At 40.2% G+C, this 27,545-nt stretch overlaps 1 protein-coding gene across 2 annotated transcripts in view; it reads left to right on the top strand.

The window, feature by feature from the left end:
• The window catches only part of Adcy8 (adenylate cyclase 8), a 191,764-nt gene that overhangs the window by 126,748 nt on the left and 37,471 nt on the right, over positions 1-27,545 (top strand). For both annotated transcript variants that reach the window (XM_090339406.1, XM_090339405.1), the window contains 3 exons: positions 12,205-12,305; positions 20,794-20,995; positions 23,021-23,110. In XM_090339406.1, coding sequence (XP_090195532.1) covers positions 12,205-12,305; positions 20,794-20,995; positions 23,021-23,110 — 393 coding nt within the window. The remainder of the gene's footprint in view (positions 1-12,204; positions 12,306-20,793; positions 20,996-23,020; positions 23,111-27,545) is intronic.

Here is a 27,545-nt window from a genome sequence, read left to right as displayed (position 1 = left end):
CCTTCACAGGGGACTATGAAAAGCTCCAGGAATGTGGCTTGTTTAGGTGGCACACACAAAGATGGAACCCATCACCATATTGATGATTTTTCTTCCATTTCCTTCTCTCTTCTTCGTATGAACTCTAAAGGGGACAGGGCAGGTGAGAACAGGAAGTCTCTGTCCCTAGTTAATGGGGCTTTTTCTTTTACACTGATGAAAGCAGACTTTCCTTGACTGAACACAGGCAGTGTTTGGCATCTGCAGGAGCCTCAGGCAAGAACAGCAGGGAGTTTGAAAGCAAATTTCAGGGGTTTGATCCAAAGCTTTGTAAGGCTCCAGTGAGCAATTCTTTCCTGGGTTTGCTCAGCTGCCTGGGAGATTCTGCTTGCCTCGGTTTGGAGAATTCACACTTCTGTGCCCATGCACCATTCCCAATGAGTTTTTGTGATAACTACAAACAGATTGCACATTCCAAACTTCATACCTTCCCTTACAATTCCCAGTTCGAACTGCATTGTGTGTATGTAGCGACCACACAGGAGGAAAAGAAATATTTAGCCTCATTCAGTGCCCAACAAAATAGCAGATGTGCTTTACTTATTCACAATATTATTAAGGGTTTAAGGTCCAAATGAAATGCATTTTCTTTTCTGGATACCAAGTAGAAGTAGCTAAGGTTATAGCAATGAGCAGGGTATCTTTACAAAGAATCTTCAAAGCTAGATAATTCTTTTGTTCATTCTGGCCAAAAAATGTACTTACTTCATTAATGACCTAACTCCTCGAGACTATAGGTTTCTAGTGTGAGTTATGTAATTATAGGATCCACTTCTAGTCTATAGACTAGAGTCTATAGACTCTTGATGGTCAAACAAGAACTGGAGTACAGGAGGCACAGTATATCTGAAGCTGGTTTCTGGGACCAGGAAAGGTTCCTCAGGACCAGAGGATGGCATTCTGGAAGGACATGGATTTTCCCATTGACAGTCTAGCTATGTGCAACCTAGAGTGTGTTCTGCATGGTGTATGTTCCGTGTGGTCTAAGGGTAATGGTCACATCCGAAGACATTCAGTCCCCTCCCTCATGGCCCCGAGGCACTCCTCATGGACTCCTCTGAGACCCTTTGTAACAACCAGATTACTGTTAAGTAGAGAGTATATAATAATATCAACTGAGTTCCAAGTACAACGCACCATTTCTTAGCTGTTAGCACAAATTGACCCAAATAACAGAACAAAGTACATATTATTATGAGCCTTGTCTTACATTTGGTGAGAAGAACCATACAGAAATAATTTTGAAGCCTGTCCAAAAAGCTGTCAGCAAACGGCCTGGGGCTGACTCATCTGTGACACTAAAGCCAACCCTTGTCAATCACATTATTGCCTCTGCCCACAGCCTCCAGGAACTGGCATGAAAAAGACCATTCTTTCCAGCTTCATCCTACCCTCTTTGAACTTTGGCCCCAAGAATAGGCTGGATGGAGAAGTAAGCTAGGAAGCAGTCTTAAATTTGCACAGTAAAAGCAAGGCACTCAAATCACAGTACCCTAAAATCAGAAAGCAGTGTCAGAATGCAGCTAGTCTTTGGGGTTATACATTTGCATTTGCTATTTCCTCCAAGAAACATTATTAGCCCACTATCATATTCTCCCAGTAGGAGTATAAAAAAATACACATGCACACATGCATAAGCACATGAAAGTGGGCTACCTGAGGTTACAGTCTCAAGGTAAGAATGAACAGGAAAGAAATATCCACTACCCACCAGCAGTAAGAAAACCTGGATGCATTCACCTGGTATTTACTACATATAGGTAGGAAAAAAAGCTCCTTGACATTTAAGCTCCAAAATAGATTCTGAATAGGTTTATAGACTGAATACATACATTGATCGTAGAAAAAATAAAATAAAAAAAGCCTTGAGCAAAGACTTTAATCTAAATTGGGCCTGGGTCAATACTGCCACCTGGTGACCAGCACAAGCAATCACATACCTCACTGGAAAGAGCTTAATGTTCTAAGATTCCATTAACACAGAGATTCATTCTGACTTCAGAAATGTGAATGTGCACAATGTTATCAAAAACTGCCCATATTCATTGAAAAAATCCATCTCAGAACATGGGACAGACATACGTGCAGTATTTATGACTTCAGATTCACCTTTTACCCCTCTGTCCTACTCTGCTTCTTTGAAGAAAAAAAAAATTAGACATGGAAGCAATGCTTGAACCCTTGCAAAGTTATATACAGTGGGAAAGACTTCATTCTATTTGAACAAAAAGAAGCAATATGAGTAAGAACTTGTTTGCCTCTGTACAAGTGAATTAGCACAAAATCCCATTGAAATGTATAGACATTTTACGATAGATCCTAAAAATCACACATTAAAATCAAACCATGTCAATGAAGATCAGATTTTCCTCTGTCTTTCCACATTCATCCTCCTACTAAATTTTGAAATTTCTTCCAGAAGAAGCCTCCCTCCTTTTATCCTTTGGACAAATTGAAACAATAAACATTCTTTGTCCCAGACCAATAACTTTCAGACTTGAGGATGACAGAAGATCTTGCTCAAAAGAAAATTATCTGTCACCAAGGTTCTGGTTTTCCGAAGGAGTCCTGCATTCCAAGAAACACTCATTTAGGGCTAGGTTATTGAGCATTTCCAGCCTCTGCCTTTGTCCTTGGCTGACCATATAGGATTAGGTTTCTCACTTCCCCCAACTCTATAAGGTCTGATCGCATCAGAAGACCCCATACTTGCACCCACAAGGCCCTTGACAGCCCTGGAAAGGATGTCTCTAAGATTTGCTGTGGACCAAAGGGAAAATAGATGTTGGTTCAAATCTTACTTTGGAAATAACAGTGGGTACAGTGAATATTGGATAATTTACAGTACTAGATGGTGACAGATTGGTATCTCTGTCACACAAAAGACATCTCTACCCAGCTGCAATAGCTTCATGCTGTTTCTGTCTTTGTAAAAGGACAGAAAAATAGAGTAGAGATTTACTTGCTGGGTAGACATGACTTGAGCACAATTCCTGCCATTTACTAGTTAGGAAATAGAATTGAAGGACTTGATCTCACTCAGATGTTGACAAGCAAGCACTTGCCCCACAGAGGTTTGGTGTGAAATTTAGATAACATAATAGTCATATAATAGGTGTTTGAGTAAGTACAAAAATCTTTTTTATTTTTATTTTTTTTTGCCAGTCCTGGGCATGAGCTCAGGGCCTGCGCACTGTCCCTGGATTTTCTCAAGGCTAGGGCACTACCATTTGAGCCACAGCACCACTTCTGGCTTTTTGCTATGTATGTGGTACCAAGGAATTGAACCTGGATCTTCATGCATGCTAGGCAAGCACTCTACCACTAGGCCAAACTCCCGGCCCCTAATCTTTTTTTAAAGAACCTACTTCATAAAAAGTGGTGGGAAAGAGGAATCCTAATGCATTTTAGTGATAAGGGCACCAAGTCCCTAACCTTCATGCAGCATATTGGGTGGAACTTTTTGACCATGGAGAAAACCATTCCCGATGCCCTCAGATAATTCAAACACAAGTAGCCAGCACCCTTGAGATTTGCTTTCCTAGGTAAGCATCTTTTTTTCTAACTGATTGGATCAGTCAATATTTCCCGTTGTCACCATCTTCCAAACCAGATAAGAAAAAAAAGGGGCTGATGAAGGCATTCATTGCCCTTATAATTGTTTAATCATTTTCCAAAAGTATATCTTCCTTCAGATAAAGACAAGAGAGCCAAGGATTTTCCTATCATTTTATACATGGGTTTCTTTATGCTACAACAAGAGGTGACTTCTAGCCACTCCTCCTGTGGTTCTGATGGGAAGTCCATCTGGCATGGCTCAGAACATTTGCCATCCTCTGTTTGTGCTGTCCTTCTGGGCACCCAGTCAGATGCCATATACATGCAGGAGGGAGACAGCAAGCCACGGCCCCTGCTCCCTCAAACTTGCATTTCCCTTTGTGATCTCAACCAAGTTATTACACCTGCTTTCCTGAAAATGGGAATCCATTAACTGCAGATGATGCAGTTAATCCTTGGTATGTGCCTCAGAGCTTACAGGTGATTGCAACATATTATCAATATGCTAGGCTGGTTAACTCACTGAATCAATTTCTTGGTTACAAAACTATTTGAAGTAAGTATCCATATTATTATTTTTTCATATGAAAAAGCTCTGTAGTACTCGGAAAGCATTTCCAAGTCACAAACTTGAAGGCAGCAGATCTCATTCAAGGGATCTGAATGAGGGATGTGGCCTCATTCAAGTCTCTGCTCTCCAAGGCCACGCAATGAGCGATATTTCCTGGAAACCCTAGCCATTTCTTTAGAGCCTGTTGTCCATGCAGTTTAGCATTCTTTAATGATGCAGACAGAGGAGTGGAGACCATAGGAAAATTCATGGGGCCAATACCTTAGAGGAAATAAAAGAGCAAAATGAAAGACATAGTCATTTCTCTCTTTCTCTCTGAACCCACTCCTATTCACACATAAATGGACGCACACAGATGTCCATGTAGGCACACACATGTACAAATGATCTATCACACATTCCCAGAATTGTGATAAAGATAACAAGACAATTCCATCCCCCTAGTCAGCTATGATCGTTGAAAATCAAATAAGCGAGTGAGTAAATACAGTAGACACCTTTGCTCTTGTGATGAAGGGAATAGGAATGCTGCTAGATTCAAATCTGAGCTGTGTGTCCAAAAAAAGGCAGATTGTGCAAGCAGTCAAGGAGTTAGATATGAGGCTACATGGTTGGAGAAGACAGCCAAACCAGAGATGGCCTCCCAAAAGGATAAAAGATACATTAACTCAAACCGTGGGGAGCTTTGTGTTTTATGTATAAATCTGCTATCTGTTTTGCACATTTCCTATTTAATAATGATAGCATCATTGTGCTTACTGTGAATAAGTCCTACACTGAATATTTTCAAAGCATTCATTTGATATTACTTCTGACACATAAAAGCTAGAATTTGTCCCAAAATAACCTAGATGATCCTATCTCTGAGTGTAAGCCATTCTTATCTCTGTTCAAAATTCTTCTCCTTTATACAGAAAACCAAAAGTTAAAGCTTTTAAAAGAGTCCAGTAAAAATATATCACAAACTTTGAAGAGGTCTTCTCATGAACTCTTATTTGAATTATAATGGTTAGGATATGATAATAAAGGAGGAACTTGGCAAAGAACAGAATGCAAATGCAGTAGCTTTCTGTTGGGTTACAATATTGCCCTATGGAATTGGGTAATGAGAAAAATGTACAGTTTCTTGTCTTTGAAACATTCAGACATTACTAAGCTACTCTTCTTATTCAAGTGCAGATAGAAGAGAAGTTGAACTAAATTTCTCAGATGTTCTACATTTTTCCAAATCAGATATTTTCTGGTTATTTTCATGTTCTTATTTTTAGGCTTGCTTCTGAAGAATTTATTCTGTTTTAATGTCAAACTTCTTTTAAGTTTTTGGTGCCCTGGTAAGTGCTAAAATAGCAGGAATATTCAAGTCTTCTTTAAGTATGAAGAAGAGATTTCAAAGAGGCTCAGGGAAGAAATACATTGCTTATTAAAACAGCAGCTTTATGACATTCCTTTACATTCTAGATATTATCTTGTAAAATGACTGCCATTTACATCAACCTCAAAATGATTGCAACAGCCATTTATTTTGTATCTTTTTATCAGACCAATTAATCCACTCTACTTTGAGAAAGCTAGCAATTTTAGTCAGAAGGACCAACCTCACCCACAGAGGTATGAAACAGAAATACAAAATCATGCTAGTTTCAATATAAAATTCATTGGCCCAATCTTTGAAATCATTCTAATACTTTGTATGTGAACATGCTTCATGCTCATCATCAACTACAACCTTTGAAATGGTTTGAGACAAAGAACACAGAAAAGTAGTCACTGATCCTTAACTTTACCTTGGCTTTGGAAACTGTTCTATCTAGCCCTTCTAACCAAGAAAGAGTTTAATGTTTGAAAACACACCATCATTCAGAGTGGCTTCTATCATCAGGGTCACAGGTCTTCCCACCTGTTCATCCTAGATACATGTCAACACATTTCCTTGTGAGTCAATGAAACATGAAGAAATGCACCTTCATTCAAAGGTTAGACTACTTAAACAGAAGTATGGGAGAAGGAAAATTCCACAAACTCACCTGTTACTCAAAGAATTACGCTGGTTGTTGATTTGATTGCAAATAACATAAAAATAGAAAAAAAATGATTCCATAAACTCAAATACTATAACAAATTTCACTCTTTTATTGCAATTATATGTTATTCACATATATTTAACTTCAATATTATATAGTATTCCATTGACATACTTTACAATGAATGAATTTAACAAGAGTACAGCAATTAAATTTCTTCACTTATGCAAAATGAGCAGATTAGTGATGTCAAACGTCTTTTTATGTTAATCAACATTAATTTATACTAATGAAAGATGTGTTAGAGTTTTCAAGCTAGATGTATCCAAAGATGTAATAGTCATTGGAAGGATCTGAGCCTGACTCGATGGCCTATTTCAAAGCAATATTATTGAGTGATAATAGCATTAATAAAGGTTGGACCAGGAAATCAAATTCAAACCACTCTACTTCAGGCTTTTATAATATCACCCTGACTTGAATAAGAATACAGTCTACTTATAATGTGAACTAATTGCTATAATGGAAGCATCTGCCATATTTTGTAGAGATGTAAGGATTTACTCCTCATCTTCTAGCTTATAGTTGAAATGTTAGGTCCAGGAATGTGGGGTTGAGTTCCCCTACCTCATGGAGGAAGGGCCAGTTCAGGCAAAGAACAAAGAGGATGAAGGTTCTTTCTACCACCTCGAAGTCTAATTTGATTGCTTGTCTCTCTGTGGAAGGAGAAACTAGAATGGATTTTTCCTTCATACAACCTGACTTCGGTATTTCCTTGTGACAGATCTACAACCCACTGACCTTTCTGGCTCTGACTTCAATTCTTCTTTTTTTTTGGGGGGGGGGGGGTCATAAGGCTTGATCTTGGCTGGGCATTGTCCCTGAGCTCTTCAGCTTAAGGCTACCACCCTACCCTTGAGCCAAGCCCCACTTCCCCTTTTTCTAGAGGTTAATTGGAGATAAGAGTCTCAGGTCCTTTTGTGCCAGGGCTGGCTTTGAAACTTGAGCCTCAGATCTCAGCCTCCTGTGTAGCTAGGATTACAGGTGAGAGCCAGTGTGCCCAGCTCTGGCTTCAGTTCTGAAAATAACTTTTGAGAGAACGCAGGGCCAACATTCCAACCATAAACAAATGGAATAAAAGTTCTTCCCGTATTATATCAATGGAGGAAAGTTCAAGTCCAACTGCATTAAATCAACTCAGAGATTTCATTTCTGAAATTATGTTATAGTCATTCAGCCTGTAATCCCTCTCTTGTTTCATTCAAATAAAACCTACAAATTTCTTTGATATTCTCTGATGCCAATTCACCCATTAAATCAGGCCTAAGGAAAGGGATCTTTCTTTCATAGTGCACTATGCTGGGGATTCATCCATCAACCATGGAAATTCAACAGCGTCATTTTACTAAACTAATTCATGCAATGTTTCTGAAGGCTATACATTGCCCAGAGACCGATTCATTTTTATTCTAGCCAAGATTTACACAGATCCAAACTTTTCTGATGTTTCCTTTCTCTGTATCATAAATCACATCACTGAAATAGACCAAGAAATATTGTTGTGTGCACTGTGAACAAAGTATTACCCTGACTGCAGAAAAATCCCAGTCCATATTATACCAGTGAGATCTCCTACTCCAGAGTCAAATAGTTTGGAGCCCTCAGTTAGCATCTGTGGACCTGAACCTGAGTTTCTCAGGTTTGTCCTCAGTTTATTTATCTGCAAAAGAGGATGGATTTCCTCAATGACAAATAGGATCATCCACATAAAGCATATGCAATAGCACCTGGCTCATACTAGATATAACTCATTATTATTTAAAAATGTTAAATTAGATAGTGACCTTTCCAATACACCAATCTAAACTCTAGAGACTGAAAACACTATTCAACAATTGAATTTAAGGTCTCAAAAGATGTTTTATAATTCATTCCAAGTATTTTGCCCTTGTTAGATTTTGGGGGGTTTTTATAGGGGGCAGGTGTGTGTGTGTGTGTGTGTGTGTGTGTGTGCGCGCGCGCGCACGCGCGTGCCAGTGTTAGGGTTTGAACTCCAGGCTTAGGCACTATCCCTGAGCTTTAGTGCTCAAGATTTTTGTGCTTAACTTTTTGCCTTGAAAGAACTATGTGCAAAGCTATTGCTCTACCACTTTGAGCTGCACCTAGCTTTTTAGACATTAATTGGAGATGAGCCTCACAGACTTTCCTGCCCACACTGGCTTTGAACCATGAGCCTCAGATATTAGCCTGCTGAGTAAGATTACAGGCAATGGCCACCAAAGTCCAGCTGACTTGTTCTTTAAATTTGTATGAGATTTTTTTATAATTGGCTCAGCTACTGCCTTGGCCATTGCCTCCCATATACAGAAGTCTCATGGAAGGAATATAATGACAGTAAAGTGATATGCTTTCTTGTCTGAACCTTTCCACAAGCAAATTGACCTTGACAAACCTTTACCCATCTTTGATCCTCAGGTTTCTCATCAGGGGAAAAAAATAACAAAACAATGACATATATACCACACATACACACATATGTCCATGCACATGCATAAGCATGCACACACACACACACACACACACACACACACACACACACACACACACACACCAGTCACAGTTCCTTTCAGAACAAAAGACACTATGAGTTATGAAGGTTTAGTGGTCATTTCCAAGCACATTTTTCCTATGGGTCCCTCGAGAAGCAAAGAATTCCATCTGTTCTAGGAAATACTTGAGGAAGAAAGGAGAAAAATAAGAGCAATGTATTTCCCATCAAAAAGGCCACTCACAAGAAATAATCCCTATCGAAGAATCCTTTGTAAGCATGGGGTGTGTACCAGTTAGTTACACTTTGGGGGGGGGGGTCTCTGCTGAGCTTGAGGTACAGATTTTTACAGAGAGATAGAGAGCAACATTCTAGAAGGAAACACCAGGGTTGAAAAGGATAACTCACATGACAGTTGACCGTGGTTTACAAAGATAAAAAATACTTAGCAGTGCTACAGAATTCATTGCTTAGTTACGGGAAGTACTTTTACAGAGTCATATGAGGGCGACTGATGCAAGCACTTTGCAAATATTAACTTTTTAATATTTTGTTATTGTAATGGTGATGTACAGAGGGTGACAGTTACATTAGTCAGGTCATGTCACCCCTTCCCTTGCTCTCTCTAGTAACTTGTATCCTTCTTTTGTTTTTTCCAGTCCTGGACCTTGAACTCAGGGACTGAGCACTATTCTTGGGCTTTCTCAAAGCTAGAGCTCTACCACTTGAGCCACAGCACCATTTTTTACTTTTTCTATGTTGGTACAAAGACCAACCCAGGTCCTCGTGCATGCTAGGCAAGCACTCTACCACTAGGCCAAATTCTTCACCTTTCATTGTTTCAACAACACCTATGAAACTGAGAAGACTAAACCATGGAAAGCTTAGTAAACCTGTTCAAGGTTGTAGGCATTGTACGTGTTGAAGATGAGATTCAAATTCAGATAATGTTCTCCTAGAGGGATCCACAATGACAACTAAAATCTAAATGAATGGCCACATAGTGCCAGGTGAGAACAGAATAGAGGGAGATGTGGCCTGTGTTCAATTAACTTCATCTAGTCTTGAAGGTCTTCCCAAATCAAATAGAAGCTAAATGAATCACTCCCTCAAGCCTGGTGCTCTCACCATCTTATACCCAGTAGGAATTTTCACAGAACTCCTTTCCCAGTGTTTCAAATTAACAATGCCTTCTGTGCTGAAACCCGGTATTTAGAGAAAAGGAGTAAGATCGAAAGAGATTTATTCTCTTTCCGGGAAACCTTGACAGAGCTAGAAGTCCTTCTATTTGCCTCAACCAGCTTGCTCGCTGAAGAAAATGAAAACCAAAATGTTATGCAACTTTAGTCTGGATAGATAATGAATATAAGTTATTTTAAGGCATCAATAAGAAACATTCAGGGAAGGAGTCACAGAGACATGTATAATAAATGATCTTTTCCCAGTGAAAGAAGCCAGTAACAAGAAGGAATCTTATGAAAAGACTGAGCCCGTAAGCTTAGGCAACTGGGTGTGTTTTAAGTTGAAGGTGAGACGAGACAGGTCATCTGATGATTATCAGCGTCATTTGAGTAGATATTAATGATATTGTGGAAATTATTCCAGAACTAGGAAGGCAGCATTCATTATAACTGCAGCCTCCTGTGATGATGATGAGCGTGATAATGACAATAGATAAGAAGGAAGAGGAAGACTAAGACCCAAAACTTATAGCTGATGTATTTTGAAATCCCATTGTCATACTGGGCCTGGTGGTTCATGCCTATAATCACAGCTACTCAGGAAGCAGAGGCAGGAGGATTCTAAGTTCAAAGGTAACCTTGACTCTAATCTCAAGCAAAGGCTCGCTCAAAAAATATCACCCTTGCCAGGCACAATTATTTGAATACTATTTTAATAAGTGTACAATTTATTCAAAGAATTAACTTTTTTGTAGTTGCAGAACTTATTTCCAAGCTCATAGCTGTGTCTGCACTTGTGCCCCATTCTCAGGTGGCACTATAAATAATGACAAGTGGTGTGGGTTTTCTTTGTCCTCATCAGGAGGGAGGCGGGTCTATGGTGACCCTTCAAGGTGATTTCCTGCATTCTCTCAGGAGAATGAGCAGGTTGTCAGCGACTGACCAGAAGCATCAGTACAGCAGCAAGCTTGGAAAAGGCATTGCCTTGCAAGAACTGTGAATGTGTGGCTTCTGCACGGCATGGGGCTTCGCCTCTGCAGCTACCAGCTTCTGTCCATCCCCAAACTTTAGCTGTGACACTCAACATCAAACTTCATCCTAAACCTGGACTGCATACAGTGCTCTGTGAGAGAGTAAAAATCCTGCAAGTACCATTGTAAATTTCCTAACAAGCTAAACTTTCTTTAAATGACTTGCCTAGAATCTTACACCTGAACTATTGGAACAGATCCTGAGAGACTACAGGAAGGCTGTTTATCAGCTTTCAGGGAAAATTCATGCTGAAATTCAAATCAAGTATCACAAAGTTCCATTGGCAGGTTTGGTTTTCTGTCACTTCCCAAACCTCAAAATAAAATGATCTGTATGCTGTGTGATCTATAGCAAGTTACTCTCCCTCTCTTGCATTAGGTCACAATGAAATGCCTGGTTTAGGTTAGTTCTAGTGTCTTTTGTTCTTAGAACAAAAGAGTTCTTATGAACTCTTCTCTAAAAGTAGATAATTCTTCAGCTTAGTGGCTCCATGATGGTTTGAGAGACCAGGCAGGAGTGAGCAAGTACACATTCAATACTAATCTTCCAGAAGCTTTTTAAATGAGACAATGAAATTACTGAGTACCCTGAGTAATCAAAATAAAGTCACCACCATACCCCAAGGCTGTTCAAGCACACAACAGAAGAGCAGCAGACATATTGACCTTTCCATCTGGGAGTCTCTTCTGTGAGAGAAAAGCTTGGTTTGGGTTGTAAGTAAATCTCATAGGCTACATTCTAGTCTAAGAGTTATGAGTTTGTTTTCGGTGATGTGGGGGGGGGGATGGAGAGGGAGAGGGAGAGGGAGGGAGGGAGAGGCTCTCTAGTAAAACATTTCCCCTGTCCCCAAGTCTGATAAGAAATAGAGTGAGGGCCTTAATTAAGTTTAGTCAGGAAGAAAATCCATATGAATTTGATTTACTGCATATATGTGATCATCTGTTCTTTTTAAATGATGGTGGTTTTCAGGGAAAAGGAGAGTTGGATTACCTCATGCAAAGTTCCCCCCAAACCCTTCCCAGTAGAAGGAGTTGTGTTTACTTGGACTGGAAAGTTGGCGGGAGTGATGGAGTTAGCACTTCATGAAGGTTTTATGAAGTTTTAGATGGATTCCTCTTAAATTTTTAAAGAAGATTTAACGGTCTTGTTTCTTCTTACTATTTCCCGTTATCTTAAACACTGCTAAAGCTATACTCCTCCAAAGCCAAACTCTTCTGTAAAGTAATTCCTACTTCTTTCTTTTTTTAACTGCAGTACTCTCAAATGAGGGATGAAGTATTCAAGTCAAACTTGGTCTGCGCATTCATCGTTCTTCTATTTATCACAGCAATACAAAGTTTGCTTCCCTCCTCAAGGTAAATATGAATGGACCCAGTTTTTGGGTGAATGTCTCTGTGTGATAATGAACCCTCACCTGGGACTAGCTAGTTGCCCTTTTTGACGAAGCAGATTTTAAAATAATTGGGTCTGGGATATTTGAACAACTTAACATTTGTTTTTATTGTCCTATTCTGCATGAAATCTAATTGCACTGCCAAAGCAAGACTCTTTTCCCAAATCTTAATAAAACTAAAATTCAAGTAGGTCATTTTATTGACTATCACACCCATAAATGCAGAAAATGACTAAGAGCTTTAGCGAGTATTTACTTGCTCACTTTTCCTTGAGTTATTTATAAGTAAAGCATTGTAGCTTCCTAGGTCAATAAAATGGCCATCTCAAAAGCACCGAAACACCTATGTGTTGACCAGTTACTTCCAAATACTTTATCTACCATAAGTCAAGAATGAGATCTCCATTGCAACCTCTGAGCTAGATGCTAGTCTTGTCCTCACTAGAAAGAAGAGGACACTAAAGCTCAGAGTTGTGAAATAATCTGGCCAAGATCTTACAGTTGAAATGTGTGAGAGCTTGGATTCAAACTCAAAAATAAAGAAAATCTAGCTTTGAGTTTCTGACAAGAGTTGGAGCAGGAAGCACACAAGATAAGTCTTAGAATGAGTGGTCAAGTTGTCAACTTGCCTGCATTGAGAGACCACCCTACAAAATTGGGTGTTTCAGTGAAAGGCATTTTCAGAGACAGTGAGGAAAATGGACCCTCAGGGAAGTGGAGATGTTTACTGCCCTGAGTGCAAGCAGAATCCCCAAACAGGAGAGTGACCCACGTATAACAACAAGGAAGCAGCAGCCCCGTTTTCACTGCTGCTACATCACACTCGAGATGCTCCAGTCTGTAAACAGACTCCACCAGCAGTGCTCCAAGGGGCTTCTGGGACTTCAGACTTAGACTGGGGCTACATGTGGAGTCCCTTTTGTTCTGAAGCCTCCAACTTCTTGGACAGAGTGGACACTGGTTTCTCCTGCCTCTTCTGCCTGTAGACAGCTACTGTGGGACCACTGGATCAGTGATGAGCCAAATCAGACTAATAGATCACTTATACTCACATCTATCCTATGAGGAGGATAAGATTATACTACATCAAGAGCAGGAGTTCTGCTCTTCTGGAGAACCCTGGCTAATGAAGTCTGCAGCATTGTGTCCTGTGAGAAAGCAGAAGAAGACCATCAAGCACTATTAGAATCATACCAGAAAGAACTCCAGAAGGTCCCAGTGTCCAAAGATGGGGTAATCCAGGCTTCTGTATGGATAACCATTTTAAATACAATCAAATCTAGCAACTACATTGGATTCCATGGGTTTATTGTGCATTTTTAAATGTTTTTGTTATCTTTAAGTCAAGGAGTTGCCATTCAGCTGAGCAGTTTATGAATACAGTGAGTCTTGATCAACATTCTCACCCAAACCTCCCAACCCACCCCATCCTTGACTCTTCTTAGTTTGCAGGATATGAATTGAATTTTTTTACCGTGTGACAAAGCATACAATGCATTGTGATCTGTGTCACTCCACTTCAACATTTTTACTCCCTTCAACCTATACTCTGGTGAGAAGTAGGAAAATTGTTGATTATCTTAGAAGCATGCAAAAATAGATAAACGTGTTTTTCTTCTTCTTTCTTGTATGAGTTCTGCCACATGGTCACTGAATAATAGAGAAGGGCAATAGCATAAACATCAGTCCAGCTTAAAATGTCTTAATAAATGATAGAATTAAAGTATCATTTTCCCACCACTAATGAATTAATGGATCTAGGAACTGAGAACTAAGAAGTGGTATCATCACAAAAGGGAAAGACCATCACACTTCCTGATGAAACACCATGGAACCACCTATGATCTCACAAAAAAGAGCAGCAAGCCTAAACTTTTCAGTTTTCAGGAATTGCTAGGCTCAGAAGATGTTGCTTGAGTATGTAACACTAACACACAGAGTAGAAAATGTTCCACTTCAAAGACAGCTAGTCTTCAATAAATAAAGTACAAGTAAAATAAAGGATCGAGAGAAAACATAAAAGGCTTCTAAGATGTAAAGTTAAATTAATAAAATGGCAAATTAAAATAGATTTTTTAAAAATCAGTGAAATTAGAGTATTAACAAATGAATTCTAAAACTGCAAAGAAAATGGTGGTGAATGTGATTGGGACAAGTGTTGTGATTGAGACAGGACTATTGTTCCCCCAGTACACTTCAGTCGTTGTGTGGTTTATACAAATTCTTTATTAGAGTAACTAATTAGGCTATTCTTTGTGGCTTTCATTATGCATCACTATATAACTTATGAAAAATTCTGGATGTAACAGGGGAAGAAAGAAAGAGAAACAAAGACAGACAGACAGAAACCTTCTGCCATTCTGCCAATGAACACTTAAGTGGATAACTGCTGGACATATATCATAGGAACACTTCTCTGCATGAAGAATAAAAATCATAAAAGGCACAAATCTCTAATCTCATGGGTCTCATAATCTGCTGGAATAGACAAAGAAATAATTGATAAGCACGTACCTAGCTCTGTTGCTATATAAGTCATTCCTTCTAGGCTGTATATATACATCATATCTATATATGATCTATATACATAGATATGTATTTGCTACACAATAATAAGTAACAAATCAGAGGGGAGCACCAGAGAATGCACGAGAGAATTGGTTTCCTGACTACTTAATAGCTTTACAGCTTCAGAGTCATGAGCTGGAAGCGTTGGTGGGATCTTCCTAGACTCATCCAAACTTTCTAGACAGCCTTCTTCACTCCTGTCAGTGATGTAGAAGCTAGGGAAGGCAGAATAATCCCTCTGGACTCCTGAAACACAGTACTCTGAGTACTTACTGTGTACCCATCTGGGTTGAACTGCAGAGATCCACTAGCACTTTAAGACGTATAGCCTGTTGGAAGCCAAAGCAGAACAATTAGCAGCTCTAATAAGGCTGTGAGTACTGTGATCAAGTCGGGTAGGATGTAAAGTGGGATAAGGATACAGGCTGGAGGCAAAGCCAACACTTCTAAAAGTGGAAACAGGGACAATTCAACCCTCCAGAAGGATCAAGCAATCCATATAAAGGACTGAGGAGAGCTAAAGGAAAAAGAGTTAGAAACTGTGTTCTGGATACACTGGACACAGTGTGAAAGCCTTGTGAAGAAATGGGAAAGGGTTGGCACAGAAGTAATGGGATTTGATTTGTGCTCACAGGACATGGAAGTGAGATCTGGAGTTGCGAACCTTTAAGTTAGAAGGATAAGAAATTGGCTGTGGAATAGACAGGAGAGGAGAGGCCAGGTATTAGGCAGGGAGGTAAGAGTTCCTGATGATGTGTTGCTTGTGGGAAGACCTCCACAACCTTGAGGATGTTGACTTGGTAGAAGAGGTCACTGTCTTCTGGGAAGCGTACCTTCTAGCCTGCCTGCTGAGGTTCCCTTTGCAAGTGATACAACCAGAGAAAGGGAACCAGCGAAGATATCCTGATTGCTGGGTTTAAGGAAAAGAGAACTGGGACCTTACCTAGCATGGAAAAAAGCCCTGAGTTTCCATCCGGATCTTCAATTCAGCAAGCATTCAGACGTCACTTAACCTGGCCATAACAGAAACTGCAAAGTTGAACAGGCAATCCCCATCTTGTGAGCCCAAAGCCACCCATCTGCTCTGGACACAGCAACTCTCTTTAGTGTGGTTAGGATGGCTTTCTCTCCAACTCATTTTGCTGCTGATTGAGGCCTTCAACCAAACAGAGGAATGATGCCTTTTCCTCACATGGCTTCTGTCATAGATCTTTTTGAACATGAAGGAATCTCTATTTACATGATCACAGTTAATTCCCAATCTCTGAGACAGAGCTGAATGAACACTGGCAAAGGCAAACAACAGCAGTTACCTAGCTTTCTATCCCAGAAGGGGAGACTAAGGGAAGACGAGAAGATACATCTTGCCATTATAGAACAATGCCCAGAGACAGACAGTGATGGAGCGAAAAGGGAAAGGGAAAGGAGAGAAAGAGGCATTTAAAAGAGGGAGGACATAAAGAAAAGAAAAGATCAATTGGCTGGATGCTTCCTATGCATCTTACTAACTATGCCCATGCATTTAACCTCTCTGAAGCCTCAGTTTCCTTATCTGTAATATAGGAATGATAATGACCACATCTCAGGAGTACAGACAGAATTCCATTAACCAGGCCCATTTGGGGTAACTCCTCACTCCTTTCTTCATAAGTCACATCATTTTCAGCTGCTTAAATAGCCAAGAATATCTGCCACTCACAGTTGCTACCGGGATCAAATGCATAACTCTGCTCACAGGCTCTTCACAGATTATAAAGTACCATCCAAATGTCATCGTTTGGTATGATCTAAGTTCCTGTTCGCTGTCACCCCACATGCTGCTATATGCTGGTTTCTAGTCTACACTGATTGCTGCTCCCATAGCAAATGTCGTGGTGATATCAGCCCAAAGTTATGCTACAGAGAACAATTAGGACTTAACATCTCTGAGTGATTGGCATAGAGCTGTTTGCAAATCCCTTGTCATTCTTTTTGAGACACGATTTCAAAAATGAAAGGTTTCCTCCTTTTTATGTGCACCAACAAGGCAAAAGCAAATTCAAGAGCCCCCGGATGACTAAATAGCTCTATAATTAGGTAGAATTTGCAATCCCATGTTGTAATTTTTATATGTGCAGAAATAAATGAATATTGAGGACCTGCTGCAGTAATCTCCAGAGGAATTTGAACAGAGTTCAAGAACCTTCCATGGCTAGCCTATTTTGTAATTAGTACTATTCTCATCAAGTTTTTTTAAAATTATTGTTGAAGTGGCATACATTAAAATCTGATACAAACAGCTAGCTAATAAGTAAATGAAGAAATGTTTGACATCCTTACCCATAAAAGAAATACACTTCAAAACGACACCAAGATTTCATCTTCTCAAAGTCAGAATGGTAATCGTCACACAAATACTGGTAGGAATGTAGGGAAAGGGACCTATACAGGGGGCTGGTGGCCATGTAATCTAGTGCAGCCACTAGAAAACTCAGCATGGAGCTTCCTCAAAAACTAAAATCAGACCTGCTTTATGACCCCATTATACAAATACTGGGCATGCATATCTGAAGAAGAGTCCATCAATACATTAAAAAGATACCTAAATAGCTATTTTATTACAGTACTGTTCGTAATAGCCAAGCTATTGAATCAAGCAAAGAACCCAAAAATTGTTGAATGAAAAAGAAAATATGGTATATGTATATATATATATATACATACATACATGTACACTATGGACTATAAATAAATAAATAAAATAAAATAAAATAAGTAAAAATGGCACATTATTTGCAAGAAATGGTTTTACCTCAAAATCATGTTTAGCAACCAAAGTCAAGTTCAAATCCAAGTATCACATATTCTTGCAATAGTGTTTTTTAATGCCTTTGATCTCTTCTATTTTACCATGAATAGAGAAAGAGAGCTAACATGTCTTTTGATATATTGTTATGCTAATGTATTACCTTATTTAACTTCAGAGACTCCTCCTTTACAAAGCAGACCCCCAAATCCAAAACAATGCCCAACCTGATAAATTACTTTCTACAAGGGTTTAGTTTTTTTTATTCCGCTGGACTGCATTACCTATCTTTCACTTCTCTTTCTATTTTTAAGGAGTCATTTAGAATTCTGTCAGGAATCAAAGGGGTTCTGAGTGCAAATTGTCACATACACCCTTCAATATGCTCTGATATCTTCCCTCTCCTGCTAGAGCCTCTGGAAAAGCTCAAGATTCAAGTGGGCAACAGAGCAATTATTTTTATAGATTTCCAAACAAATGTCTAAATGCTTATATAAAGTTGTGATTAAAAGAAGAATACAGGCTATGGCTACAGTCAAGAGAACACATGGTCTCCATCTTTGCTTAGTTTGAGACCCATCTCACTGCTGTGATGTTAGAATAGATCAGCACAAGACACACCCTCCAGTGCCAAGATGAAAATATCAGCCCTCCTCCTTCTTGGACAAAATCCGGCAAGTGGGGTGAGAGTCTGAGTATGTTAGTAGAAGTTCTCCAACACACCCACTAGTCCAAAATGACTGCGTCAGCCATTCCCTCTTTGGGGAAGACCATCCAGTGTGGAGAGTCTAAGACAGTTGGTAGGAGTTCTTCTTTAGCAGGCAAGGGAGGGGAGCTGCAGTGTCTTCATTCATTACAGAAAGGCTGTCTGAGTGGATATTCACTGAGCACCTTCTGTAAACATGGCTCTATTCCATGGGCTGGAGATGTAGCTGAATGGTAGAGTGCATGCTCAAGGCCCTGTGTTCAGTACCACAAGGAAAAGAAAAATCTTTCTTTGGAAGAATCCAAAAGAAATGTGAGCCCTACAAGATGAACAGGAAGTACCTCAAGAGACGTACTCACAGAGAAAGCAGTAAAACTGTGGGGCAGAAGACATGTCTATTTGATATATTAGGCAGGAGAGAGAACCAAAAGCTGCCATTTAGAGCCCATACGAGGGACAGTCTAGCTGTTATTCGTGGATTATCTGGTTGGAGATAGCTAAATATCTACTCAATCTGAAGGAAGATTATAGAACTTTGGGGCTAGAGCAGGTAGGTGATATTCAAAGATTTGGAAATACCATGTCCAATCAGGGTGTATACAAAAAGAAGCAAAATGATTCAAAGCTATAAATGGGTTACCTGAAGCAAAAACAACAGAGGATATTTAGAAAATGTGATCAGATAAGCTGAAGAGCAAGAGTGCCTGGCATCCTTGCAGTGGGGACAGGGAGAGGGTGGTTAGGAAATGTAAAGTCAGGAAGTAACCAAGATTGTAAACTTCCTCTAAAACAATAGGAAGACTCCTCTCATAGTTGTAGCTACTGTGTGTGTGTGTGTGTGTGTGTGTGTGTGTGTGTGTGTTCTTTAATATTTGCACAGTTTTGATTTGAAAGATCACCTTGACCAAAATTCTCTGCAGGAGTTGTAGATAAGAAGTAGCAGTGAGATCCCTGAGGCTCTAGGCAGATGGGTCTGCCAGCACACACATCCACAGCAGGCTAGAGGAACACTCCCAGCTTCCGTTACCCTTGGTATCTGAGGGAGGTTCATTCTCCAATGGAGAAGAATGCAAGCAGACCAGTTTGTCAGGAAGTCCCATGAGAGAAGGAGCCAGTTCTAAGGATGATGTGTCTCAATATTGTGAAGCATCCATGGAGAACAACCATGTCTTGTTTCCAAGTATGAGGCAGAAATAAACCTGGGAAAGGTGAGTTTGAAAGATGCTTGACAGACTTCCGAACTGCAACGTGGCCATAACTGTTTAATCAATCAAGGTACATAGCATATTTCATACATGTATGAAATATCACAATGTAACTTCTTTGTACAACAGATAGATGTTCATGAAAATGAGAAAATAGCTACTCCAGGAGGCTGAGATCTGAGAGTCACAGTTCAGAGCCAGCCTGGGCACTGAAGTCAATGAAACTCTTATCTCCAATAAACCACCAGAAAACCAGAAGTGGGACTGTGGCTCAAATGGTAGAATAGTAGCCTTGAGCTGAAGAGCTCAGGGAGTGTCCAGGACCAGAGCTCAAACCCCATGACTGATGAGAGAGAGAGAGAGAGAGAGAGAGAGAGAGAGAGAGAGAGAGAGAGAGAGAGAGAGAGAGAGAGAGAGAGAGAGAGAGAGAGAGAGCGCGCCAGAGAGAGAGTCAAAGAGACAGAGACAGAGACAAGAGAGAGTGACAGAGAGAGAGAGACAGAGAGAGAAATGTAGCCACCCCACCATCATTCTTTAGATGCTTTGTTAACACTGTTCATTCATCTGCACATTAAACTCATTCTCTCTAGCCTACTAGGGTTGTTCTAAATGTCTTCTCTTTCATGATGCCTCCCATGATTCCTTTTCCTGTTTTCCAAACCATGGCTGTTCATAACTCCCTATGGAACACCAGTGTATTATAGATTAGTTCATCGTTCATATGTCTTCATTCCCCTCTGGATATAGTCTCCAAGAAGATAAGGAAATCTACCTTTGATCCTAGTATCCCAATGCCTACTTTGTGCCTGAGAAGAAAACTTATTGAATGGAAGAACTGAATGATGAAACAGCAAAAGCATAAAAGAGATTACTGCTAATACAAGTATTGGTACTTAGCTAAGTGATGAGAAGAACAGAACTGCAGTTCTGATTTGACACTCACCTACTAAATGACCCAGGGGAAACTGCTTTCTCACGAGCCTTCAGTCTCCACCTGGGAAAAGAGATCAAAATTCCTCTTAGAATTATTCTGAATAACACACTCAGTATTACAGTCAAATTGCTGAGCTTAATACCAAGCTATAGTCAGAACTCAGTACACTGAGTGGGGGCACCGAGCACGCTCATGACTTCCAGGACTGTTAAGCAAGTGGCATTCAGTGACCCTATTTTCTGTTTCCTGCAGAGTGATGCCTATGACCGTCCAGTTTTCCATCCTGATTATGCTGCACACAGCTCTGGTCCTCATCACCACAGCTGAGGATTATAAGTGTCTGCCCCTCATCCTCCGGAAAACTTGCTGTTGGATTAATGAAACCTACTTGGCCCGGAACATCGTCATCTTCGCATCCATCCTGATTAATTTCCTGGGTGCTGTCCTAAATATCGTAAGCATCTCAAACCCTCCAGCCCTCTGGTGTCTAGTGGAAAATGAGAAAGTAAATCATGGAGCACACAGTTGTTTGTCTTGCCCTTCCTTGATGTGTTACCTCAGTGTGCCAGTTCAGCCCCAAGCCTAGGGACCAAGTGCGAAATTGTGGCTGCTGTCAGAACTGTGTGACTGTTATGGTTAAAAACTGTCTTTCCCAGAAGGGGAGAATATTTGCTTCAGAGGAGCTCCAACAACTCCCCCCACCACCCCGTTTTGTATGGTCAATTACCAATCAATTGTAAGAAGAAATGACATTTACTCTTTAGTTTTTACGTGCCAATATCTACCTGCTATGTGCCATGCACTAAGGGATATTAGTGCATATTTTTTGTACTTACTCCTCACATACATCCCGTGAGGTAAGTCTCTTTTATCCCCACTTTATGGCTAAGAAAACTGAGGCTCAGAGACATGAAATAACTTGCTAGTAAGATCTGTCTGACTCCATGCCCCATGCTCATTCTAAGATACTATAATGTATTACTGGGAGAGGGGATGGTGATGGGAAAATGGGAATGAAATATCTGCCATTTCCTCAGCACCTACTGTGCATCACAGGTAGGTATTCTTGTCCCCATGTGATGGAGAAGGGAAACTGAATTTCAGGAAGGATGAGTATCTTGCCTATGATTCTCTAAGGATTTGTATTTGAAATTCCTCCCGCCATCATACTCCTCATTGCTTTTCATTTGGTGATCCATTTATTTTTTAATTTTGTCTTCTCTCTAGAATTGCAATATAGTAGTGATAGGTGTTTTCTATGTGTACTCAAACTGTATTGTCTGTGACTCAGGCAGTGAAATTCTAGAGATGTTTGCTCTAATTTCAGGTCTTAAACTTGACATGCAAAGACATACTAGTTGAGGCATTATCTTATGGTTGAACCCATCATTGTGAGGGAATGTCCTTGAATATCCAGTCACCAGAGGAGAAAATTCCCACAATTTTGGACCTGTGGTTTGGAGACTTATTCTGGTTGTAGTTCACTGTCCAAATTAGAGACACAAGATACCTTATTCAAGCTCAATGGCTATCCTTGTAGGGAAGGGGTAAATGACATTTTCAAAAAAAAAGGGAAAACCATCACTTCACAAAGCTCACCATTTCAGGAACATTTTATCCATCATGGTGATTGTAATAGGAAGATGTAGGGTTCCTGGTCTCAGGCTGGGCGTGGTGGACAGGATCTCAAATCTTAGTCATAAAGCAGATATTCTTGATTTTCAGGGTTTGGAAAGGCTCTTGGACAGGGTGACTGTACCAAAGAGGTATGGCAGGAAGATTAGAGACTTTGGAGTCAGATAGACTGGTGTTCAAATCTCAGCTCTTACAGTCACCAGCTCGGTGATCCTGGACAAGTTACTTTACTTCTCAGAGTTTCCTATTTTCCAGTTGTAAAATGGGGATTCAAATCTTAGCTACATCCCAAGGTGATTGTACAGTGTCTGGCACAGAGGAGGCATTCAGCCCACAGCAAACTTTTATTTATTTATTTTTTCTGAGTACTAAGTAATCTCCAGCAGCAGCATCTGTCCCCCGAAGTGTTCATCACCCTGCTGCTAAAAGTCTTTCTGGAAAACGTGCCCATTCCTATCCCTCACTCCTCCCAGCCATTGATCTGGAGACAGACTGCGAGCTTACCTGCAATCTCTTCTCCCAACATCTCACTCTCTCTTCTGAGTCCCACAATGCATTTTAGCCACCCTAAGCAACAGAGTGAACACAGCAGTCTTAGCCTGGTTTCGTGACTAGCATCCAAAAAGTATTTTCTGAACCAGCACTTGTTATTTTAAATAAAAGAGGCAATCAGAGCTGGCACCTCTGTTCTGAAGTTGAGACCCCCTAGAGCTTGTCTGCCCCAGGCTTCTGTGGAAGCCCCACAGCTGACAGCACGCTGCTTCATTTCCAGCATTCACACTGACTTTGTTGTTCCTGTGTCTTTTTGTTTTTTGTTGTTGTTCTTTTTTTTTTTAATCCGCAGCTGTGGTGTGATTTTGACAAGTCGATACCCTTGAAGAACCTGACTTTCAATTCCTCAGCTGTGTTTACAGATATCTGCTCCTACCCAGAGGTATTTATTTACAAGCGCCCCTTCATGAGAGTTGAACATAGGTAACTCCTCTAGTCCGATGTGTAGACTGGCCAAAGGACTACTGGAATGCCCCAGAAGCCATTTTCTTTCTTCTGCTTTCTTCTTCTTTCTCACCTTTTCTGCCATTCCTTTTTCCCTTACATATTCTTTTTTCCTTTCCCATTCTCTCCTGCTCCCTCTTCTTCCTTTCCCATATCTGCCTTTTTGGTTACTTCCTTCTTTCTCCTCTTTTTCTATATCTCTTTCCCTTATCTCTTCTTCCCCTACTAGGGGAAATATTCCAGATTACCTGCAAAAATCCTACAGCAGACTGTGACAGATTCTCTGTTGTCAGGCAAAGTAGTTTCTGAAACTGTATTTGCTGTATTTAAATAAAAGAAGAAGAAAGAAGAAAAAAGAAGAAGAAGAAGAAGAAGAAGAAGAAGAAGAAGAAGAAGAAGAAGAAGAAGAAGAAAAAGAAGAAGGAGGAGGAGGAGGAGGAGGAGGAAGAAGAAGAAGAAGAAGAAGAAGAAGAAGAAGAAGAAGAAGAAGAAGAAGAAGAAGAAGGAGGAGGATGAGGAGGAGGAGGAGGAGGAAGAAGAAGAAGAAGAAAGGCAAGGCAAGGCAAGGCAAGGCAAGGCCCAAGGATGGAAAAATCACAACTAAACAAATCAAAGTTGTAGGAAGAGTGCCCAGTGTACCACTGGGTGGGTCAGGAGAATTTACCTATCATTGCAACACATTTCTGACCTTCTTTTGTTTCTGCAACCACTGGTCTATCTTAGGGTCTTTGGCATCTTATATTGGTAGATGTTTGTTTTGGGATCAAGATGAATGATTGATGGGTTACAGTGCCCTGAGGAGTCCAGATAAACTTGTCCTTTAGTTAAAGACTGCTACCGTCACAAAGATCTCCATCATCTGAGAGGAGGAAAGAATCTGTGGTGTCTTGTAGGCCTGAGAAATGGTCTGAAGAGATTTTGAAAAAGAGCTAAGTCTCACCTCACTTTGCCTATGTGTATGGAGTACGTGCAGAACTACCTTCACCTTACAAAAGATGAAATTAGGGCTTAGAAAGTAACTTGCTTAGGGCATTCAGCTTCACTCTGCCTCCCTTCCTTTCTTCCTCATATCTTTCTGTCCTTCCTTCCTTCTCCTTCTGAGTTATCATGACTTAGTATTATATTTCAAGCCATTTCTGCCTTATCCTTGTCCCCAGACCCTGGAGGGAGAATTAGACCCTCCCTAAGGATACATAGGGTTAACAGCACAACCATGTGACCTGGAACTTCCTGGTCAGAGTAGAGGACTCTATGGGATGCCAGCTTCCCACTAACCTCTTGATTCAGTGGGCATGGAGGATGTCCTAAATTGACATGTAAGTAAATAGGCCAGAGTTAGGAAAAGATAGATTTTTATTTCCAATCAAGCCAGTTCTTACTCTCCCAGAAAGTCAGTTTCCTCATCTATAAACTGGGGAAATGAATGCCTATTTTGGAGCTAAATAAAATGTTTGCATGCTGCCTGCCTGGATGAGTTGGCAAGTGCCTGGTTTGTAATGAAGTATGTGAACTTGCTATCCAGCTATTCCTCATGCACTCTAAATCAACAGTGTGTACCCTTGCCCTGTACACCTGAGACTCTAATCCCAGGACAAAGTACTTACAGATTTGTTGGTCCTAAAGCACTGGAATCTTTGATTACTCAGTTTCTTGCCTCAGTTTCTTTATCCATAAATCCACTATTGAATTGTTCCAAGTGTTAAGAGAATTAATTCCTTTAATCATTTAGGATCACATCTAGTACAAAAGAATATAAGCCATGATTCCCACTAATATAATTCTAAGCACACATTGTCAATATATGTTATAAATAAACATACTTAAAAAAGAGAAATAACATTTAAGTTGGAGCAAATAAATACTAGTTTAATTTTTAATATTTTCTCCCATAGCTAACTAGAGTGCCATCTTGTTCAATGGTGAGAACAGTGTGGCCTCAGAATAAATTTACCAGTTGATACAACTACCTCATTTGACAGACCCTTTACCAGCCCACCAGGTATAGCTCAGTCAGAAGATCTATTTACCACACTGGAAAGTAACCTCTGTCCTCACTAGTGTGTGTGTCCCAATAAACATACCATCTTTCTGAACCATGGTTCCTCAACTGTGGACAAAATGTTTCTGCCTTACCACATGAGAAACCATGCCCAGTCCAAAACCACATCATTAAATTGGATGATGTGATAAAAACAAGAAACTATTATAGTAGGTATCTGTAAAGAATAGTTAAATTCTGAATCAGAAGTCTGTCATTTTCTGAAAAAGAGTAAAGATTGAGGAAATGATTAAAGAAAGCCAAGTTCCAATTGTGAGAAGCAGTGTAGAGGAAGGAGAAGACATGAACGAAGATCACACAGCTGTGAACTCAGAGTGTCATTGGATATGGTTTCCAGCAGGTTCCATGGGAAGTTAGTTTCCAGCAAGGAAAGCCAAGGAGCCCTGGGAGACAGGAAGCAAGTGAAGTGGGGTCTGGGGTTGCCTGAGCTCCACTGTGGCTATATGAGGATTTTCAGACCACATCTGGAAGGAGACCCAGTCTTCCAGATGGAGACTTCCCAAGGGATTCTCAAATAAATCTGATGTCTTCATTTGGAAATAGCTATCTGAGAGTGCAGGCAGGTTGGGGGACAGCGCTAGAGTCCGTAGATCATGCTACTGGAAAGCAAAGACTTGCACAGAGATAAACTCAGAGATTTGCTGAAGATCCAGTTGGTGAAAATCTGCATGGAAACAAACTGATGCTAGGAAAAGAATCACCAAGAAATCGGTGCCTGGGAGACACAAGGCTGGAAATAATGTCTATCTCTACAAGTTAAACTGAAGAAACCTCAAGTCATGGGACACCTGGCAGTCAGAAGAAGCCTTGCCTCATTCATAGATATTTCTTGACCATATATCCTGCTTTAGTGCTTTTCTAAAAATTATAAATTCTAAGACCCAAAACAATCAAGCTATTTCCATAGAGTTTGGTTATCTCCCATACCAAATTTCAAGACTGTTTTTTGTTGTTGTTGTTGTTGATCTAGGACTTGAACTCTGGGCCTGAGCACTGTCCCTGAGCTCTTCAGCTCAAGGCTACCACCCTACCCCTTGAGCCACAACGCCACTTGCCACTTCAAGTTTTCTGGTGATTAATTGGAGATAAGAATCTCATGAACTCTGAACCACAATCCTCAGATCTCAGCCTCCTGAGTAGCTAGGATTACAGGTGTGAGCCACCCAACCCAGCAAGACTTTATAAGGCTAGTAAAAATCTAGGATTTCCTCAAGGTAAATTTACAATAACTAGCATTCAATCAAAGATTACCAGACACTGAAAGTAGGAAAATATGGCTGAAAATGGTGAGGTAATAAGCTAACATCAATCAGGCAAGAATTGGCCTTGTGGCTGGGCATGGAGGCGTGGTGGCTCACGCCTGTAATCCTAGCTACTCAGGAGGCTGAGATCTGAGGATCAAGGTTCAAAGCCAGTCTGGGCACAAAAGGACCCAAGACTCTTATCTCAATTAAACTCAGGGACAATGCCCAGGCCCAGGGGTAGGGTGGTAACCTTGAGCTGAAGAGCTCAGGGACAGTGCCCAGGCCGAATTCAAGCCCTGTGACCCACCAAAAAATGGCTTTGTGTGCTATAATTATAAAATATGGACAATAAAATATTTATTTTAAATATTCTACATATTCCAAACTTTAGGAACTTGGAAGGTGTATAAAAATGGTCCATAGTGAATACCTGAGTATGAGAAAACTGTGATAGGCAGGAAGTTTCAAATCCTAGAACAAAGTTAGTGACACCAATGACATACCAATAGAAATATCCCAAATAAAAGATGAAAACAAAGCTGAAATTCAACATAAAGCACAATTAAGAACAATTGGATAATAGATAATTGGAGCTTTTTTCCTACCACATACATACCCATACACACACCCTAACACACACACACACACAAACACACACACACACACACACACACACACACACACACACACGAAAGCAAAAAGAGAAAGAAGATGGGAAATGCATTTACTTAAAGAACTCATAGCCAAAGTTTTCAAAATTTGATGAAGACTATAAATCCACAGCCTTTAAAGTGTGAAACATACACACACACACACACACACACACACACACACACACACACACACACACACACACACTGCAATCAAATTTCTTAAAACCAGTAATAAAGACCAAAATCTTAAAGGAAATAAGAACAGGGGAAATGTGTTACATACTGAAGAAGCTATATACTGACAGAAAATTATTTTTAAAATGAATGGTGGGAACCAGAATTTAGATTAAACCAAACAAAGTCTTAATACAGAGTGCTGAACATAAAATAAATGTTCCTTTCCTAATACAACATGAT

The sequence above is a fragment of the Megascapheus bottae genome, chromosome 9, assembly GCF_031878675.1.
Source record: "Megascapheus bottae isolate mThoBot1 chromosome 9, mThoBot2.hap1, whole genome shotgun sequence".
Lineage (NCBI taxonomy): Eukaryota > Metazoa > Chordata > Mammalia > Rodentia > Geomyidae > Megascapheus > Megascapheus bottae.
This window is presented reverse-complemented; position numbering and strand designations above follow the sequence as displayed.